Raw genomic sequence first — 20361 nt, forward strand, 5'->3', positions numbered from 1 at the left:
CTCTGTAAGAATACAACATTTTTTCACATTTTATACCTAAATGTTTTTTTAAAAAGTACCTTTATAGTCGATGCCGTCCCGGGAGAAGGTGCCCACCAGGAGTCTGGCTCCGAACGACTCCTGCATCATTTCTGGATATTCGACACCGATGATCTTAATGTTTCTGGTCACATAACCGACATCAGCAGCCAGAGTGTAGGAGAACGACGTCCCTGAGACTGAGTGAGTCTCACCTGAAGAGACACACAGAACAGAGGTCAGTCTGTGAGCCCATTTCAGCGCGGTGCAATAAAAATACAAACCACACACTACGTCGATAAAAGCAGTCTGAGTTTCTAATAAATATCTGAACCCAACAGATCGAACTAGACAAACAAGTATTTATAATCTGACAATAAGATAAGTAAATGTCACAAATTACTGCGCTAAACATCAGCTCTAGAGACTTTTACAGGTGTTGAACTCACCAATGTGAGTGTGGGTCAAAGGCTGGCTCAGGGTCAGGATGCGGCCGTCTGCGGACACTGCGGAGATCTCACGTTTTTCTGTCTCCCAGGTGTTGTAGCTGGAGGTGGAGATGACGACTTCGCCTCCAACCTGCACACACAACAAACACACAAGCAGATATGTAAACAAATGATAATATAATAATAATAACAATAACAACAACAGCAACAACAACAACAACAACAACAACAACAACAACAACAACAACAACAACAATAATAATAATAATACATTTTACTCTAAATGTGGTGAACATAATAACTTAACAAACAAACACAGCGTTAAAAGTAATAAAAAGCCGGCTGACCTGCCAGTCGACAGGCTTCGACAGGGTCAGAGTGGTGGATCCGGCGTCCGCAGTGGCAGCCAGTTTGGTGTGGTAAACGTTGAGAGGTTGTCCGTAGAGCTCCAGTGTACCAAACACACCTGAGACACAGCAAAACACACACCGAGTCACTTCTCAAACATGTGACGCCATACAGAGCATCCGTCTAAACTCCTGGGGATTATTATTTTATGGCATCATTTATTGTGTGTGATAAATTGTACATTAACAACTGAGAATAACAGTAACAGCATTTTATTCAAATATCACACAATCTGAGAATGTCATGTCTCAAGATCTAACTTCATTCGTCATTTTAAAAAATATAAATGGACCCTGATTTATCATAAATAATATTATTAAATATATTTTCATGATTTACTTAGGATATCTTGAAGGATGTAGTCGAGTTTAAGTTATTAGTTGTGTTATTTCTTCTTTTCTGGAATGTAATTTTGGTCATTTTCTTCCTCTTTTTTCCAACGTAACTGTTTGTCTTTATTTTTTTTTTTTTCTGTCTAAAGAAAATATAGAAAAAATTCAATACAAATGTTCATGAATATTTCTGTGACTGCCGCAAATATCCATTTTATTAGTTCAGGTGAAGCTGATATCGACGCTGGTTTCTCACCCAGGACTTTGGATCCCTGGTTGGGTCCGTTGGGCAGCGGCCAGTCCGGCGTGCGGTGGTTTCCTCTCAGTTTGATGTGCAGCTCACCTCTGAACGGCTCGTCGTCCCAGCCTGCGATCAGCCTGCCGCCCTGAAACAAACATCACCTCATTAAACAAACTCTGTCTCCTTTAAATTACATTATTTATTGATTTCAACGGTGAAATGTAACAAAATACAATTGTGGGATACTTTAACACTACTTATGTTTATCTGCTTTATGTTAATTTATACTTATACTTCACTAAAATCTGGAGGCAAATACTGTTTTTTTGTTTGTTTCTATTCTTCTTTTGGCCAATCATTTTGTTTACCACTATTCATTGACTCTTTCATATTCTTTCAATTATTTGTCATTTTGATAGAATCAGTGACTGACTGTGAGGAGTTTTATTTCCATGCCACCTTTTATAAACCAAGGGGCCTTTTTTTGCTTTCACCCTCATGTACACTTGCAGTGTTTCATTAGTTTCCCAAACCGTGAGCCATGTCCTTTTTTTACACTCTAGTATTCCTTCTTTTACTTCAGTAAAGGTCTGAAAACATCTTCCACAATGATTGATACAGTTTAACGTTACGCAGATGACACTGTGCTGTTTCTCTGGTTAGTCGTTGTTAACTGTTACTGCTGTCACTTGCTGGTGGACACAAACTGAAATTTATTAACACAAAAACAGTTTTTATTACTTTTTAAAAAGTTGACAGGCACCTTCTGAAATATATTCCAAATATACTGTAAATGTAAAGATGCCACTTTATATTACTGCAAGATGAGCTATTTTTGTTTAAAAAATGTATTTGGTGGAGAAACTTGTGCTTTTCTCTGATTTATTTAGGCAAATAAATTTCATACACTATATTGTACATAATGTTGTTATGAAAGATGTGAAGTGACGAAACAAAAGTGTGCTACTGATGAATGACATTAAAGTGATGGAGAACCTGAGAAGACGTCCCTGTGCTTTCTTTACATACAGCCTTTAAGTAATTCAACTTATAAAATAAAGACTGGAGGAAGGCTGCCTCTTCCTCACATATGAGCATTAAGAGTGAAAGTAAAACTCAAAATTACAACTACAGCATGAAACAGATTTATTCGAGTGATAATCTGGAAAATCAGGCAGTGAGACAGATTACTGATGACACTGACCTGGATGGAGATGTACACAGCATCTACCACCACGGTGCTGTATTCAGGTGCAGCCCGAGCCGGTCTGGAGGACGAGTTTTTCATGTCGTCCGGAATCTCAAGAACTCCGACGACCGTCAGCTTGTTGAGGGGAGGAGTGTCGCTGTCCAAAACCACCCACTGACCTGTAATGTGACAAGTACGACGGTTTACGACGACAAGATCTGGTCCTAAAACAACACTGTCAGCGTAATGAACATTTCTGTGTTAGCTGTCATTTTCTTTGGTTGGTTAATTCAACCATATGTTTGTTTTTTGTTCTCATTTTTTTGTGTTTTCTGTCAAACGTTACCTGATGGGATGACCACATCAGCACCTTCTTTTGGTACAGTAAAGTTATTTTCAGCTGAACTTTTCCAGAAAGAGGCATTAGACCACCGACTACAGAGAAACACACACAAAAAAGGACATTTATTATATATCTCTGTTTTGTAAATGCAAAACTGATAAAAAAATAAATAAAAAAACTTAAATGATTTGAACTAGTGAGTAAATTTCTTCCTGGTCATGAATATCATGTTGAAGAGGAGATTTAACGTACATGAAGTTGTCGGGCCGGCGGCTGGGTAAGGGTGGGAGAGTGGCTGGAGGTGGTGGTGTCGGTGGGATGCAGTCGGGGTAGAAGCAGCGGAAGACCCTGAAGTTTACTGGAACGTCCACCGTGGAGCGGTCGACGCTGTTTCGACGCCTGCGCGCACTTGTCTTCCCAGATACTGTAGACACAACAAATTACTCATTAAATGTTTGAATTTCTTTTATGTCAAAATTAGTTAAATAATCCAAAGGACAAACTATTACTATTACTAATTTCAGATAGTGTTTATGATTTAAATCATATAAAGCAGAATACTTTGTGATGGCAATTTTTTTCTCCAAAAACAGACAATAAAATGTGCACTTAAAAGTCCCTGATTGTGTTATAGAAGCCAACAGTCATGCTGCCAAATCTATGAGTACAATAACAAAAATTTTCAGTTTATCTGTCTTTTAGTTTCTAAAATGTAAAACAAAAAAAGGTGAAAAAATGCCCATCATAAGCTTTTTTTGTCTAACAAACAGTAAAAAACCTCACTGAGAAAAATATAAAGAAGCTAAAATCAGATTTGGCATTTTTACATAATAAAAGTCTGAAGTAATTAATAAATCATTTAAATAAGCATTAAAATCAACACATCCATATTAACGTGTGTCGTACTCATGTAGTAGAGGTTGTTGGAGCTGTCGTCAAAGTACCAGTCTCCGTTCTCGTTATCGCTGAAGCTCAGCGGCGCAGACGAGCCGTTCCTCTCATCGATGATACGGAATCTGTCCGGACTCTGCGTGAAGTTGTGGTTGATGATCACATACTGATCCGACTGTGTGAGGGGGGAGTACAAAAAAAAAATAATTCAGTTAATAGGCAGAAAATTGGTTTGAAATGTGTTGTACATTTATAAAGTATTGGCCTATTACTTGCTTATATTTTTTAACAATACTTTATTAATCCCGGGTTGTTCTTATACTGTAAATATATATATAGGCACAGAGAAATTATAAGAGAATAAAGATATGAAATAAGAAGTATGCAAAAAATGCTACAATACTTTGCAAAGTATATACATATAAATAGAAAATGTATTTTAATTTATTTTATATTACAAAGTGTGTTATAAATGCAAGAATATAATAAGTGAATGAAATAAGAGAGAGACAGAATTGGTTATCATTATGTACTTCGATCATATGAAGGTTTTTAACGTACCCTGAAGCCGTAGAATTTTGCGCTGTAAGTGATGTTGGTGATGTGATCCATGTCGTCAAAGTACCAGTTGTACGTTTTTCCAGAGGGCAGCATCGCCATCCAGCCGAACTTATGAGTCATCCTCTTCTTCAAATAGGGAACCACACTGGTGCCTGTAACAAAGGGTTAAAAATACACATTGAGCAATACAAATAACAGATAAATCTATATATAAGGTTAATATTTTAGTAAATCTGATGCTTTTTGTTCCTGCAGTATTACAGAGATCTTTTTTACTGCTTCTCCAGCAACAAGCTGTACATTTTTAAGCGTTTTAATACCATGTGAGTTGGTTAAGATGACGTCCTTGGCCTTCAGAGAGGTCGGCGATGGGTTGTTCCACGCCAAACGATGTAAGTCGACGGTGTTGTCGCACACTGCGCCGGGGAAACCCACGCTCCACTCAGCACTCTGTGAACAGTGAGCCGGGTCCAGCAATTCGCTATGAGGAACCACTTTGTAGTCGACGTTTCCTTAAAAACAAACAGATGACACAGAGTTTAGTGGGATGCAGAGATGGGGGACAAACCCATCTGAGCTGCAACAACCTGATTTTTAAACCTGAACTGTGCTGTTTTATGGTGAATTTTACAGCCTGGCACTTAATATTCCTGGTTATATTATCGGGTGATATTTATACTTCAAAAAATATCATGAAAGACAAAAACCCACCAAGTTTTCCATTTATGGAAAGTTCATGGTATAAGACGCAATGCAACAAAGGGCCCCAGCTGGAGCAATGGCCAAATAAATAAGTACAAATGAACTCCAAGTTAAGGAGTTAAGTTAAAGTATGTGTACCACAGCCTGATATATTTTCATCATCTCAGCCACTTCCACTGTCATCCAAAAACTATTAAAAACAAATTTTTTATGACATGTATGACATGTTCCTTCATTACCACAGACATGAGGTTTGTAGTTTACTTTGACTCAATCCCACATACACCATCCAGCTACCAACAATACTCAAAACAAGTTTTTTAAAAATCCTTAGCAAAGCAGCGCAAAGGTCAAATTTACTTGTGTCTATCATGGCTGTTTAATTCCATTTTCCAACCGAAATTAGTGCAGGTTTTTCAAAAATGGGTAAACCCACTACATATTTGTTGACAATAACAAAAATGCAGAATAATGCCTGACTTATCCTTTAATAAAACTCTTTTTCCTGAAAAAAGATAGATGGATTGAACATAATAAGTGAGAAATATGTGCAATACATAAAAAAAACAACAGTAAGAGACTAAAGTACCTGTGAGGGAGCCGTCAGTGTCCACCAGCTGCACCTCGTGCTCCCACCTGAAGGCGGCCTTGTGTGCTGTTTTTAAGTACTTGATACCACTACACCTGACCGTCCAGCCACCACAACGATCAACACACGTCCCATCGATTTTGGCCACCCCAAAGGCTGCACAAGAGCTCCGGTCGAAGTTGATGAACTTGGTGTTAATGACACTCATGCCATCGTCCAATGGCGCGATGACACCTCGGTGTGTGCAGTAGTCTTCTCCCAGTTGGAGTTCGTCCACGTGGCCCACGATGGTGCTGTTGGACACCGTCGCCCCTCCTTCCTCTCCGAAGCCGCTTACTGCCCACTGCAGGATGCGCTTGGCTTCAACACCGGCTTTCTCATTGTTGACCATGAGGAAGTCATGGAACTGCACGGCGCCCACGTTAACCCACTCAGCACCTTTCTCACAGTTCCAGGTGGTGAGGGCTCGGAAGACAGCAGGCTCGGGTGTTTTGGAGTTGCAACGTCCGTCCTTCATGGGGAAGAAGTCTTGGAAGATCCAAAGGCCGAACCAGCCCTGAGAGTGTACGGTGTTGTTGTAAAACTCACCGAGGGGAACCTTTTTCTGGCAGATGTTTCGGTTAAAGGACGAGCCATCTGGATGCTGGTGCATGCGGTACCAGAAGCCGAAGTGGGTGCCTCCGGCGGCGGCGTTGTGGCGGATGATGTTGTTTGGGTTGGTGACCCAATAGGCGGCTGGAGTGACGTCGTCGTTCAGCAGGCTGGTGCTTTGTTTGACAAACACAGCCAGATTGTACTGCAGGATGTTCTCCGTCTCGATGCCGTCCTCGATGAAGAAGGCGCCACCCATGATGTCGTAGATGACGTTGTGCTCCACCAGCAGACGGTGGGTGTTGTGGATGGTTACGGCCCTGTTGTAGGTCTGATGGATAGCACAACCCCGCACGTACGACTTGTAGTTGATGTCCCCCATCAGATGCCAGTGGATGGGATAACGTCCCAGCCTGAAGGCCTGTCCTGCGTGGAAGACCTGTGGCGTAAAAGCATCATGTTCACCATTTGAATTTAGTGCATGAGTGGTCATATTGGTGTAAGATCAGAAAATCTTTTTTAAGCATCTCACCTCAACGTACTCCAGTCTGCCGATTGAAAGATTCTCGTTTGGTCTGGGTGCGTGAAACATGATGCAGCCTCCAAACTGATCGCTACCGATCTCCTCTCCAAACCGCCCCTGGAAACAGGTTTGAGTGGCGAATTCACCTGCAGCACAGGGACAGAAAGATGTCACTGCATACCCCCATTATAATACACAAAGTGCTATTATTATGTCAAAAATAAAAATAAATTAATTAATAAATTGCAATGGGCAATTTCAAAATACATTTTTTTTAAGTAAAATAAAAATTACATATCGATGTCCATTTCTTTTATTTGCACATACATATGTAAAGAAAAGACTAGAAAAAGAAAATTTAAAAAGTTTAAACACTTTACAGGAGAGGTTAGAAGCCAAAGTGGCTTTTGGAGGAACCTCCCCTATTAAATAACTATGATCATTCATAAAAACAAATATTGCATGTTTGAACAACATTTCAAGAGCAAGCTGTAATACAAAATTTATAGTAAATATAAACGTTCTGTTGTTAGTACATTTCTACGTGAAATGCATTACAAATATATCAGTGAAGTATTATCAGCCTTTGCATTTTAAGATAAAATTTCTTTATTGTCATTGTATAAAACGGCAAAACAAAGGAGCATCTCAGACAGATGATTTTTAATTAATGATAATGTAAAGTCAGATGGTATTTAAGGGTCTTTAATCAATAGCTTAAAGGTTAGAGGGTATCTATTACATTTAAGTAGTATGGGGGGAGAATTTTGAGCATATTTAAACATTGGGGGGATTGTATCTCCCCTGATATATAGGCTATAATAACTACTGCCTAACATAACGACATGGCAGCGACAGAGATGCACATTTTTATGTTTTATATTCTACCGACAATTTACATAAAAAGGATTTCAATCTTGTTGTCTTATTTTCACAATGACGTTATGTCTCTGTCACACAGCGTTTAGCATCAAATGAAATCATAAAAGTGAAAACACAGTACCTGTGTTGAAGCCGTCGGGGCAGGCTTCGATGGTGTCTGCCCACTCTTGGTGTTGGGAGCCTCGTACCACGATGTTCCTGGTGAGGAGACCCACCTCCGCTCGGCCCTCAAACACCGTACCATCGGGCAGCGTCACGGCCACCCCGAGGTGGGTGTACTCGAGCGGTTTGGTCAGGGTTAAGGTCAAACCATCGCTCGACACGTTGTCAATCGTCCTCACCTCGTTCTCTTTCTGGCTGTGTCTGGAAGCAGAAATGAAGGATTTCTAGCTGAGGTTTAATAAAGTTGTCTTCTGTCTGTCTACAGAATCTACACTAACATTGTGAACATGATCAGACCTCTGAAACTCTTAGAGAGACTAATCACGATCCGTGTAAATACATACATGTGATTTATTTTCTTATGACAGAAAAATATGAAAATGTATCTACATTTATATAACACAATTTCTACAAATCTTAACATAAGAGCAAATAATCATAACATTTACGACACAACAAGAAAAAAAGGAAAATAAAATAACACTGAATTTTCAATAAATGAAAGCAAATAGTTTTTGGAATAATTCAATCATACATTTCAGTGGTGGTTCAGTGGGGTTTTTTTTTACCTTAAAGTGAAGGCAAATGTGTGTTCTAGGTATTTATTTACTTCCAAATTTTCCTCTCAAGATTTTTCTCAAGACTTTTTCTGTGCCGAACTGTCGAGATTTATTTCAACTAAATAGGATTTGGTTAATATCAGATATAATCCTGACATCTTGTCTTCAGGGGGCATTCAACTTCACACTCACCGTTATGAAACAACCTGTCACACACTGACCTAAAGGTGTGTTTGTGTGTGTGAGTGTGTGTGTGTGTGTATGTGAGTGTGTGTGTTTGAAGTTTCTTACCCAAACGGTGACATATTTAAGTTATAAAATCATAATTTTTATACCTTTTTAGGCTGATTGTTAAATGTCGCCTTTTCTCTCCATTGTGGTTCCATTTAGCTAATCTGCTTACTAATATGTTGAAATATCAAAATTAATTGTGGAAGAACAGGAAACAGGAAAAAGTGTGTAAATCAGCTGTAGCTCAGGCTGATGTTAACTCATCAGCTGGCTATAACAAGGCACTACAGTCACTGCAGGTCTGTTCTTACATGCTGTTCTTTTCTACAAAAATGACAACATTAGTATTAATTATTGAATTTAAAATGTAAAAAACAAAATTTTAATCAAATATGTAGTTATTGTGTTTTGACTTTTGAGGCCGTTGGTTCATGTTTTGACGCGTATGAATTCGTCACTTCATTGTACCTGTGGCCGGTGGACGCGATGACAATTTCATCTCCAGCTTTCCACGTCACGGCCTTCATCAGATTCAGCGTCCTGGAGCCGCTGGTCGCCGTCTGGGCCAGGCGGGTCCAGGGGACAGGAACTGGAATACCTGGTGAAACAGGTTAGTAACAATGAATTGTCCCTGAGGAGGGCAGCTGAAGTGTCACTAAAAATAATGATGAACCTTCAGGACTCGAGACTCAAATGACTCTGTCAGTTTACCATTACATGACATAATGACATGTAATCAGGGATTTTGAGTATTTGGGTCACGACTTTTTTAGTTTACTGTTGCTTAACGGAGATGGCTGCAGTGGAAGAAGTTTAATATTACAAAAATACTTGATCGGTCATGTTTTTAAGGCTGCTATGATACTTTCCTTTTCATGGCTTTCCCAAATAAAATTTTTTATAAAAACTAGGGATGCATGAAAATATCTGCATCGCTGGTATCGGCAGATATTGGCTTTAAAATGAAAGCATGCTAATTTTTAAAAAAAGATGTTGTTATTGAGTGAACATGTACAAAACATCAACATTTTATTATTTTGCACAGCGAATGAATATTTCATACACTGAAAAGTTCTGTGTTTCATGTCTCCCTCTGCTGGTGGGCTGTCACAATAAGAGTATGCAAAAAATAATGCTGGAAACTTGGCAATCATTAAAATCAGGTGGGGATAAAAGTATTTATCAGAATCGATTGTTGGCCAAATGATTTGCTATAAATTGGCATATCGGATATTGGCAAAAAATCCAATATGGTGCGTCCCTAAAAAAAACGTACAAGGGGCCAAAAGTAGATCTACTCATGAGTTTGAGCGTGTTTGTGTGAGTTCATACCATGCAGGTCCAGTATTCCTTCTCTGACACCCAGCGTTTTGGCTCCGTAAACAGGAAGTTCAGGCGAGCGCAGATTTCCATGAAGCGTGATGATGGCTTTGTGCTGGAACGGCGCCCCCTCCTGGCCGATCTGGAGGCGTCCACCGTCCGTGATCAGGATGTTCTCTGCCTGCAGCTCGATGTCTGCTTCATCAAATATCAGCGTCCCTCCTGGGCACAGAGAAACATCACGTTACAGATAAAATACTGGTTGCAAAAAAGGAGTTTTGTGTTCTTATATTAAGCAGTTACACTGATTGTGAGGTGTGTGTGAATTTAGATTTTTAAATATAATACGTGTATGGCACAACTTACTTAAAAAAAAAATACAGGTAAATAAAGAAAACGAGGAACATTTGACATCAATTCAGAATAATTTTCTCTGTATGATTACAAATACAGATTGTCTGCATGGAAAAATGTCCAAAATACTCATGATGAGGTCATTTTTGTACCTTGAATGAGGAGCATTTTCAGCACAGGGGTGCTGGTGTCCAGCAGGATGGTTTGGTTTTTAGTGACGACGGCAAACATGCCCTTCCCAGGTGGAGACTGACCGCCCCACGTGAACCTGGACGACCAAACGTCAATGTAGAAGAAGTCTGCATTCTCCTAAAAATAAGAGAGAAATACTTGATTAAGACAAACGTATATTACAGAGATATGTAATCTGATTACATGTGAAACAGACGTCACACTGTGCTGAGGGTTTGGTAAGAGGCTCCGACGGTCCTCTCTTACCATGTTGGCGATGCCTCGGTCTCCGATGCTGACTCTGACTTTGGTTTCCTGAGACCGTCGCTGAGCGTTCGTCACACAGATGATGTGTGTGTTGTTGGAGGATTGAACGTCACACACGGAGCCTGCGATGGTCACGTTGACGTCATTCACGTTAGTGCTGTAAGGAGGGAAAGTCAGTGATCATTAGATAAATTAATGGAAGAATCAATGGAACGAGTCAGATTAGTTAAATCAAAGCTTAAATTACACATTTTATTGTGACACATGTATTGTGTTAGTCGTGGGTGGTTGTCAGCTAAATAAGCTGTTATTCAGCTGTTGATTTTATTATTGTAATTATTATTATTACTATTATTATTTCAATAATATAATGCTTTGTCAATGAGTCTTCTCATTTTCAGTGTACATTGAAGCTTTACTCTTGACACTTTTGATCATAAATTCATGTGGAAATGCTAATATAGTTTATGCGTGAAATAAACATAGTAAAAAGAATGGTACAGAAATACTCAGTAACTGAAGTATGTGAAGAGTTAATTCACTCTGTGTGAAACAATTATGAAAAATTACTGAAGATGTCAGTTTCTGACTTTGTCACCTGGTGTTGAGTGCTGGCTATTTAACGTGATGATTTCAATGATGCATCATTTACTTATGATTTTATGTAGAAGTGGGAGTTTGTTAGATTCGTTGCCTTTTTAGGGGGGAGGTGTTACAGTCAGAGATCCACAGAGATCCAAAATCTTGGTCACAGGTTTCCTTGTTAATCAGGAGCTGTTGGGTGTCAACATAAAGTTGCTAAATAAAGAGAAAAAAATACATAAAATATCCATTTTGCCTCTATCTGACTTTCGTGTTTTGTCAGCGTTTAAGGGCAAAACAGATCAGTTTCTGCTGAGGAAGTTCTGGGGGCCTAATCAGATGCTTTTATTATAATAGGTTACTTAATAGCTCTGCATTAACATTTATTATTTTATTGATGCATTAACACATTAATGCATCAATAAAATAATCCACGATTCCTAAATGGGTCATTGTGCAAAATGTGCACTTTAACTTTTGGTGCCTTAAGTTTATTCTGATGCTAATTGTTACGGTCAGAGATCCACAGAGATAGAAAATCTAGGTCCAGGTTTCTCTGCTAATCCGGAGTGATTTGGTGCACCTGTGATGTTCTCCTCAGCTGCAGCAATCAGCCTGCTGGGAGGTTATTTAGGGAGGTTTGATTTCCTGCTCAGTTGCTTTTGTGTCTCCAGAGAGTCAACACCTTCAGTTCTCTTTCTGTGTTTTTTTATTTTGAGTGGAAATCTGAGTTGAGTGTGTTGGAAGTGTGATTCTTCTCAGCCATTCATTTAGTTTCCCCTTATTTAGTAACACCACTTTACTTTAGTTTTGGAACCAGGTCTTTCGTTTGTCTATCATTTTTATAGAATTAATGGGTATTTGTGGGGAGTTTTATTCCCACGCCACCTTTCAGAAACCAAAGGGCCCGATTTTACTTTCACCCTCTTGCACATGTACAGTGTTTTGTTAGTTTCCAAAAATTTCCTTCAGGTTTTGTTTTCTGGGGAAATGTAACAGTAATATATGCACAGAACAGAAAATATAAAAGAACCTGCGAACCTTCATTAACATATAAAAGATACGATAAAATACTTTAACATAACACACCTCTGTACCACAGACTGTTAAATAAATGCAGCAGCTCTCATGTCACTTGTTCGTTTGTGGATTCCTATTTGAAGCCTTTTATTTAGCATTTTGTTATTGTCTCGTTTTTTCACAGTCAGAAGCGACTTTATTTATATGAGAGGGTGAAACTGTAAAGTTGTGCATTTTAACATGTGGGTGTCTGGGGATCGACTCGCTCTTACAGTCAGCCTCATGTTGCCGTTCAAGAAATGCCATTTTTGGCACTTCCACATTGGCTTCATTTTTTAGCTCTGGAGATTGCTGCATGATGTATCATAACAGTTAAATCTGGAATTATAATTTTAATTTAAAAAAGAAAAGAATCTATTCTAATATGTGATACGATCTGATACGAACTGTGATATGAACTGTGTATTGTCAAAGGTTGGAAATCAGTACATGCCTAAAGTAACACAGTGTCTTCACATTAAACACAGTGAAAGCAAAGAAGTCCCATGAAGAACAACCAATTGTGTAAGTTGAGCACTTAATTCTTAACCAGTGGTCATAATCTGGGTGTGTCCCTGCATTGTGTCCTCTGTACACCGCAGAGTCTCCTCCTTTACCGCACCTGAAACCAGAGCCAGTGATTGTGAGCCGCGTGCCTCCAGCGGTGCCTCCTCTGCGTGGAGACACCTCGGCGATCACCGGAGTCAGCTGAGCTCTGTAGGTGTAGCCATTCGATATGTTGACGGCATCCAGCTGGTTGATGACGGCAACCTCGCAGCTCACTGCAGACTGAGTGTCTGAGAGCAGTGAGGGGACCGACATGCAGACAAACAACAAAATGACAGGAAGAGTGAAGATGCGTGCTCAGAGATAACAAACAGCCTCAGATGTCAAATCGTCCATGTCAAGTTATTGTCTTATCTGACATGCCAGACATTTCCGCCTGTGATGAAACACATTCCAATATCATTGTCTCCATTCAAAGGCCGACTTCGACAGGACGTATTTGTCGTAATGAGTTAAGAACTACAAGTACCATAAACCAGCACGAACACATTCCTCACACTTATTCCTTACACACCTCACTCATTTGAAACTTCATAGAGGCTTTAAATTGAAAACTAAAATCTGGACGAAAGCACATTTAATCAACATTTAATCTGGTTGAAATAAACTAAACTTAATTTACCATTGATGGATGGAGACTGGCAGTACAGCCGGGTCGATGTGGACATTTCTCTGTCAACTTCACACTCCTCCCCGCAGATCGTTACAGCAGAGTTGTGCGGGTCAAACCCAGAACCCATCACAGACAGTCGGGCGCCGCCTCCAAAACTGCCTGAATCACAGATAAGGGAAGAAAGAACTTAAGCAGAAAGTGTTGCTGAAGAATATCAGCTTTTGCTTTCACACAGAGGATTAAGAGTCCCAAAAGTTTGATTAAACAAACTGAGGAGCTCTTCTGTTCCACAGGTCAGGCTCGCCCTCAGTGGGGGTCAAAGGTGGCTGCAGCCCGAGGCCCAGTGGGGGTCATGCAAAGGTCAATGTCTGACCCTTAAATGGGATCAAGTAGCAACAATTTACTTACAAATACATTTATTGCTAAAACACATTTTAAACTGTCACCTGATAACCAACACCACAAATTTAATATGAAAATGTTGTGGTCGAGTTTCTACCACACCAGGAATGAGAGGCAGGACCTGAGCGTGGCGAAGATGATGAGCTGAGCAGACTAGCAAATAAAACCTGCTGTGGCAGGCAATGAGCAATGACAGAAGAAATGACCCAAATAATTAGCAAGAAATTCATAAAAAAACAGAATTAGAAAATCAACTGATTTTTTTTAAAAAAAAGCAAAAAGCAAAAGAGACGTGGAAGAGTGCCTTTAAAAAATATAATAATTCTGTAAAATTATTTTTAAAAATGTAATTACAATAATATAAATCTAGTTTTTCCATAAACATTTTGCCTCTTTCTTAAAAATATTTTTAAAATCTACTTGTTTCTTACAAAGTTGCTCATTACCTTTTTTCCATGTTTTTGAAATAACTCACACCACTTTGCTCAGGTTTCAAAGGATTAAATATCTGTAAAAGGTGTCTAAAAGCAGCACAAGAAAAGTGACGTTGCTGCAGGTTTCAAAGGGTTAAAGCCAGTGAAGAAGAAAACGAGTTAATAAGATCACTGACTCAGACTGTCCCTCTGCTTACCCTCGTTGGGCTGCACGCTGCTCAGAGTCAGCTCGTAGTTGAACATGACGTCTGACTCAGCGTAACCTTTGACCTGGTGATGCAGCATGACTGTGTACGCCCCCCCTGGGTTGTCTCCTGCGGTGCACTGAACCTGTGTGTCGGAGACTGCGGACACGACGCAGGGGACGTGGTTCATGGTGACGGAGACGTGCTGGGAGTTGTTGCCAAATCCTGAACCCGTCAGTGTGACCTGTACACCGCTCGGCCCTGTGGACGAAAAGAGAGGAGAAAAGAGATATTCTGAATCACAGACAAAGCGTAGTCTCTCACTTTGCTCAAGTAAACAGAGTTTTTGTTTTTGTTGTCAGGTTAAAATAAAGTCACTTTAGTTAAGGCGGCTTCATTGGTTTTGCACATATTATGAGTGAACATAAAGCTCAAGTTTTCTGAACTTTGAATTTGAAACTTATCATAATCTAGAAGAAAACAGATTTCCCTAAAAACAAATTGCAATTACAGTTTACATCCATGTCTGAGAAAATTTGGATGCTTCACACACAAACTATAGCAGCAGTTTTGGTGGTTTTTGAGGGTTCTTCAGTTAAAAACATGCTGAATGATGTCACTGTGACCTTGACCTTGTATCTTTGACCATCAGATTCTAATCAGGTCTTGAGTCCAAGTGAAAGCTTGTCACAAATTCCTTTAAGGTCATCTTTAGATATCGTGTTCACAAAAATGAGACGTATGCAAGGTCACAATGACCTTGACCTTTTTAGCCCAAATTCAAATCAGCTCATCGTTGAGTCCAAATGAATGTTTGCATAAAATTTGAAAGAAATTCCCTCAAGGTGTTCTTAAGACTGTTTTCACAAGAATGAGACAAATGTGAGGTCCCTGTGACCTTTGACAACCAAAATCTAATCAGCTCATCGTTGAGTCCAACTCGAACGTTTGTGCCAAATTCGAAGAAATTTCCTCAAGGTGTTCATGAGAAATTGCATTCACAAAAATGAGACGGATGAGGTCACAGTGATGTTGACCTTTGACCTATGACCACCAAAATTTACTCAGCTTATTGTTGAGTCCAGGTGAATGTTTCTTGCAAAATTTAAAGAAATTCCCTCAAGGTGTTGTTGAGATATTTAATTCACAAAAATTTGTCAGACGGATGGACAACCGGTAAACATAATGCCTTCGGCCTCGACTGTTAGCGGCACGGAGGCATAAAAACGCATGTACTTGGGAAGTACTGAGCAGTACTTGATAAATGAGACTTCCATTAAGCTGCACGTTGTGTGAAAGTTCATGTTTTGATTATTGGTCTACTTTACTAAAATCATCAAGAATGTATGCGTGTTTCGATTCTTTGTTCACTGTGGAGGCAGCAACTTCAACGCACCAGAGATGATCATTTCACAGAAGTATTCTTTAAGTAGTATGAATGAATGCCTGCCAAAATAAGATTACAAACTCTCCTCCTGAGCAGTATTCTTGTTACATTACAGGGTTACTATGACAACAGGGTGCAGAGGACCATAATTACCAGTGTTGGGGTTGATGGAGCTGACGACAGGAGTGTGGGCTTCAGAGTAGGTGAAGTTGAGAGGAGGATATTGCACTGAAAACACCTGGACCTCAGCGGTCACTAATCCCTCGCTGTGAGGAGGCGTCAGGCAGCGGAGCATTCCCGGCGTCACCTCCTGAATGTCGCAGGGTTTTCCACCGACCATCACGCTGGTGTTTCCTGGAGCGAAGCCGTTTCCAGTGAAGACGAGCGGGGTTCCTCCCTCCAGGCTGCCCATGTCGGGTCTGAGGGAGGCCTGTGCTCGGCTGTTCAGGGTGACGGGGCCGGATGCGAGGCCTTTGCTTCTCACAATCACTTTGACGGGGTGGTCGCCTGCAGGCAGAGCGTCGACTCTCAGTGTGATGCTGTCATCAGTCACCGCGGTGACTTCCAGCTCTGACATGCTGGCAAAGACGACTACATCATCCACGTCGCTGCCAAACCCTGAGCCGGCGATGGTGACGGTGGTCGAATCGCCGATGCTGTCGGGGGAGATACTGCTGACCTCGGGGGTGACGGAGGGAGAGTACGTGAAGGAGCAGTTTGAATGACAGGAGCTTTGGATCCTGCCCGTGTGGAGGACGACATCACCGGTGTGAGGCTGAGAAGGAGAGGTGTCACAGACTATGCTCGTGTAATTAAATGACACGACAGCGCACGGCTCGCTGGCCACAGTCACTTTTCCTGAGGAGAACCCAGAGCCGTGGACAAAGACCCGCGTGTGGCCGGTGGGGCTGCCAATAGGAGGCCAGACCGAGTCCACCACAGGCAAGACCACAAAACGCCGGTCGAGCTCGTCTGGTATGGCGATGACGGCACTGCCGAGGTTGTTGACTCTGACGGCTACGGGGAGAGCGACGCCGATGGGGAGTTCGCTGTTGCGGCTGAGGCGGCAGTGGATGTCAGAGTGAGAGCTGTTGAACACCTGGCAGGGCTGCTCGCCCACCGTCACCTGCAGAGAAACTGAGCAGTCACAACAAGCTCTGGACAGACAGTCACTAATTTTGACTGAACTCTGAGAAAAACAGTTTAATTCCAGTCGAGACAATGATGATGATAATGAAGCATCTGGAATAGAAAGATATTAGAAGTTCGAAACACACAGAGTGTGTGTGTGTGTGTGTGTGTCTGTGTGTGTGAGAGAGAGAGAGAAGTGACCGCTTGACTGGTTTGGTGCAGAGAACAAAATTAAATTTATATATCTTTTTCATTATAACCTGTGACTGATCATTGTAAACAATAGTACTAGTACTCAATATAAGGCCCGCTGGTCAAATGTGGACCGCTATAGAGTGCTAGGTGGCCCACAGACCGGTTTCTAAATCACAGTGAAAATAAAATGATTTACACTTGTTACTTTTGAATGTAAATAAGGCGCCAGAGAGTACAAGAGTATAAGTATATGAGCCAATACAGATGCTGCTGACCTCATTAGCGCAGGCGACGTCGCTGAAGCCTTTGCCCTGAATGTGGATGACTTGGTGGTATGTTCCCTGGTTGGGAGAGATGGAGGTGACTGTTGGGGTGGCGCAGGCAGAGGCAGTGAAGGAGATGAAGTTTGCAGTGTTGTTGGACTGTGGGCACTTAGGCGAGGCCACGCACTGTGGGGCAGATCTGGAGACACGCTGCGAACCTGAAAAGGCGGCAATTTAATACACCGATCAGCTGCAAACTTGTAAACTTGGATGTCAATTGACTGGATGTCAAGTGTTTGTTCTAATCACACTTAATCGATCTCTTTACATATTATTTTCACATTTACCTCCCACCACATGTCTGGCCTCCATGCCTCCCACTTTGACAGAGGCCCTGCTGCTTATGTCCACTCGAGCCTCAACTCTCACGACTCCCTGCAGCAGTCTGGCTCTGCCATCGTCGATGTAGCCGCTGCTGTAGTAATACACACCTGGTACAGTGAATTGGTAGCTGTGAAACCCTGAGGGCAGCGACAGAGGGAGAGATGGAACATAAGTTACATTAGATCATGAAGCATTTTTGGACACAGTGTGAATTTCTGTCTCACGCATGTTCAAAGGTGCGACACATCACATGGCGCACATACCGGTTCATCATGTGTGACACATCACACCATCCAAGGAGGAAGGAAAAATCATTGTTTGGAATTTTTCTCTTTAGGTGAGGTCATGTTGATGTATTTAAAGTGCAGCGACAGCAGAATTGATGGAAAATAAACTTCAACCATCAATCTTTTCTTATTCCATTTAGAAAAGGATGAAAATGGACTAAAATGCAATGCAAAACACTTTGAGCTGCAATTACAGCAATTATTTCTGCTTCTGTTTTTCTCTCTAGTCATGCGTAATGTTGACTAAACATATGTGCATTGACTGTATATTATTATATTTGTGCAGCGTGTGTCTGTTTTTATGTTGTTTGTAATATTCTTATCATCAGAACTCTGTTTTTTATCTCCCTTCTCGGCCAGTTCTTGCTTGAAAAACACATTTTAATCTCCCACTTCTATCTTTATCTGACTGAATAAAGGAAAAGAAGAAGGAAGGACATACCAACACAAGCCTGCATAACAAAATAAAGCTTCTCAGGTTCAGAAGATAACAAATTCAAACTGTTTAAGTGATGGTTTTTTTTGGAAGCTCTGTAAAAATGAGCAAAACAAAGAGTTTTTTCATCGTAAATAAGAGCGCTCCTATCATTTGTGGTGTTCTCTTTCAACATTACAAGTCCATACCTATCCATGTAAAAAGGTAAAAAGGGCAGATGCAATGAAGGCTTCAACCTGCACCTTTTCGGCTGGCAAACTGGATTTGGTTTGTCATGCCTTCAAAATGTATGATTTATTATGTTTTTTTGCTTGTTTGTATTGATTTTTGGTTACTGTGGCGTTTAAAATATAATTTATTTGCTTAATATTCAGGGTAAATGTGATTAATGATGAAGATGAAGTTTTATTGAGGGTGGTTCTACCTTTGGATGTCTTGGTGTCTCCACTGTTAATTACCCCCCCCTCGTACGTGATGCCACTGGGACTGGAAACACTGAAGACTCGGTATCCGACTTTCTGAAAGCGTGGTGCCTCCCAGCGCCAAATTACTGTGTCTCCAACAAACACCATCAGTGACGCAGGCTGCCATGCATACCCCTGTCCATAAACTGTTGTACGCAGAGACAAATGTAAAGTTAGACTGACACACAAAGGAAAGATTACATTGTTTCAGGTTATTAAGCAACATGTAATTGAAATTCCTTCCAAATCCCTTTCTAAAAATGGCTAATCATGGGAAAAAATGGAGGTCAAACGGGTTTTTGAAACAGTTTCGAGGCACATTTAATCTAAAGGTGACAGCTTCCCTTGCTCGCGGCAGTTTTCAGTAACCTGATGCTCCTTCTGTTTGGCCTCTTAGATCGAATTTAACACCCGCAAACAGGATCGAAACGTAAACCTACTGTGGTGGGATCCCTGATTGGTGACAATGTGGGTCTTCTCATTCGACTGCATAACGCACTGCAGTTTGTTCTCCGAGGCGGTCTTCACTTCGCACTCAGATCCTCCTGTCACACCACAAAGCAACACAAAACACATGAGAACATATATGACACCTGGAGCTGCTGCACTATAGGACATCTTTTCTACAGGTGCATGTAGTGACAGCAGCTGTACTTCTGGTTCCCACTCACCCATTATTATTTGGTAAAAAAATTATTGCTGCATTAATAAGGTTTTGGGCTTCGTGTTGCTTACCGATGGAGACTTTGTTGTCTGAGGTGTTGTTGCTGAAACCAGATCCAGAGACAGTCAGCCGGGTTCCTCCCATCAAGGAGCCGAGCTGCGGGGAGACGCTGTGGACTTCCAGGATGTATTCAATGGTGGCGTTCACACCGCTGCTTTGAGACGAAAAGCAGAAAAGAGTCCAATTAAATCCTGAATGAGCCACATTATCTGGCTTCTAAGCAAAACTGATTAAGTATTATTATGTTTCAATAACTGATTTTATTATTTGTCTCTTTTTTCTAAAGACAGATTTGGTTAGCCTAAACTGTTCCCCTGGAATTAAACTTAATATAACTTTATATTAACTAATTTGCAACAATTATCACTATCATTCATTTTCTGTATACCTAATCTTGTTTGCCTTGTTTTCCTTTTTTTCCTTATTTTTCTTTTTTTTCATAAAAAAAAAAAATCAGGCAATTT

At 40.7% G+C, this 20361-nt stretch overlaps 1 protein-coding gene across 2 annotated transcripts in view; it reads right to left on the reverse strand.

Moving 5' to 3' along the window:
• The window catches only part of LOC121957558 (fibrocystin-L-like), a 54294-nt gene that overhangs the window by 9104 nt on the left and 24829 nt on the right, over positions 1-20361 (reverse strand). The window contains exons 34-59 of one of the 2 annotated variants that reach the window (XM_088090305.1): positions 19909-20048; positions 19614-19718; positions 19134-19319; positions 17950-18123; positions 17615-17820; positions 16167-17139; positions 14639-14887; positions 13615-13764; positions 13048-13222; positions 10785-10941; positions 10499-10655; positions 10005-10214; positions 9141-9270; positions 7841-8082; positions 6847-6983; positions 5724-6753; positions 4753-4944; positions 4433-4584; positions 3887-4046; positions 3233-3404; positions 2984-3072; positions 2653-2816; positions 1464-1593; positions 815-933; positions 468-597; positions 60-233 (exon numbers count right to left, since the gene is read on the reverse strand). In XM_088090305.1, the coding sequence (XP_087946431.1) occupies positions 60-233; positions 468-597; positions 815-933; positions 1464-1593; positions 2653-2816; positions 2984-3072; positions 3233-3404; positions 3887-4046; positions 4433-4584; positions 4753-4944; positions 5724-6753; positions 6847-6983; positions 7841-8082; positions 9141-9270; positions 10005-10214; positions 10499-10655; positions 10785-10941; positions 13048-13222; positions 13615-13764; positions 14639-14887; positions 16167-17139; positions 17615-17820; positions 17950-18123; positions 19134-19319; positions 19614-19718; positions 19909-20048 (5903 nt within the window). Of the gene's footprint in view, positions 1-59; positions 234-467; positions 598-814; positions 934-1463; positions 1594-2652; positions 2817-2983; positions 3073-3232; positions 3405-3886; positions 4047-4432; positions 4585-4752; positions 4945-5723; positions 6754-6846; positions 6984-7840; positions 8083-9140; positions 9271-10004; positions 10215-10498; positions 10656-10784; positions 10942-13047; positions 13223-13614; positions 13765-14638; positions 14888-16166; positions 17140-17614; positions 17821-17949; positions 18124-19133; positions 19320-19613; positions 19719-19908; positions 20052-20361 lie in introns of both variants that reach the window. The other variant, XM_042506188.2, reaches the window with a different exon arrangement.

Source organism: Plectropomus leopardus, chromosome 17, assembly GCF_026936395.1.
Source record: "Plectropomus leopardus strain MGB_pleo_1.0 chromosome 17, ASM2693639v1, whole genome shotgun sequence".
NCBI classification, from domain to species: domain Eukaryota; kingdom Metazoa; phylum Chordata; class Actinopteri; order Perciformes; family Serranidae; genus Plectropomus; species Plectropomus leopardus.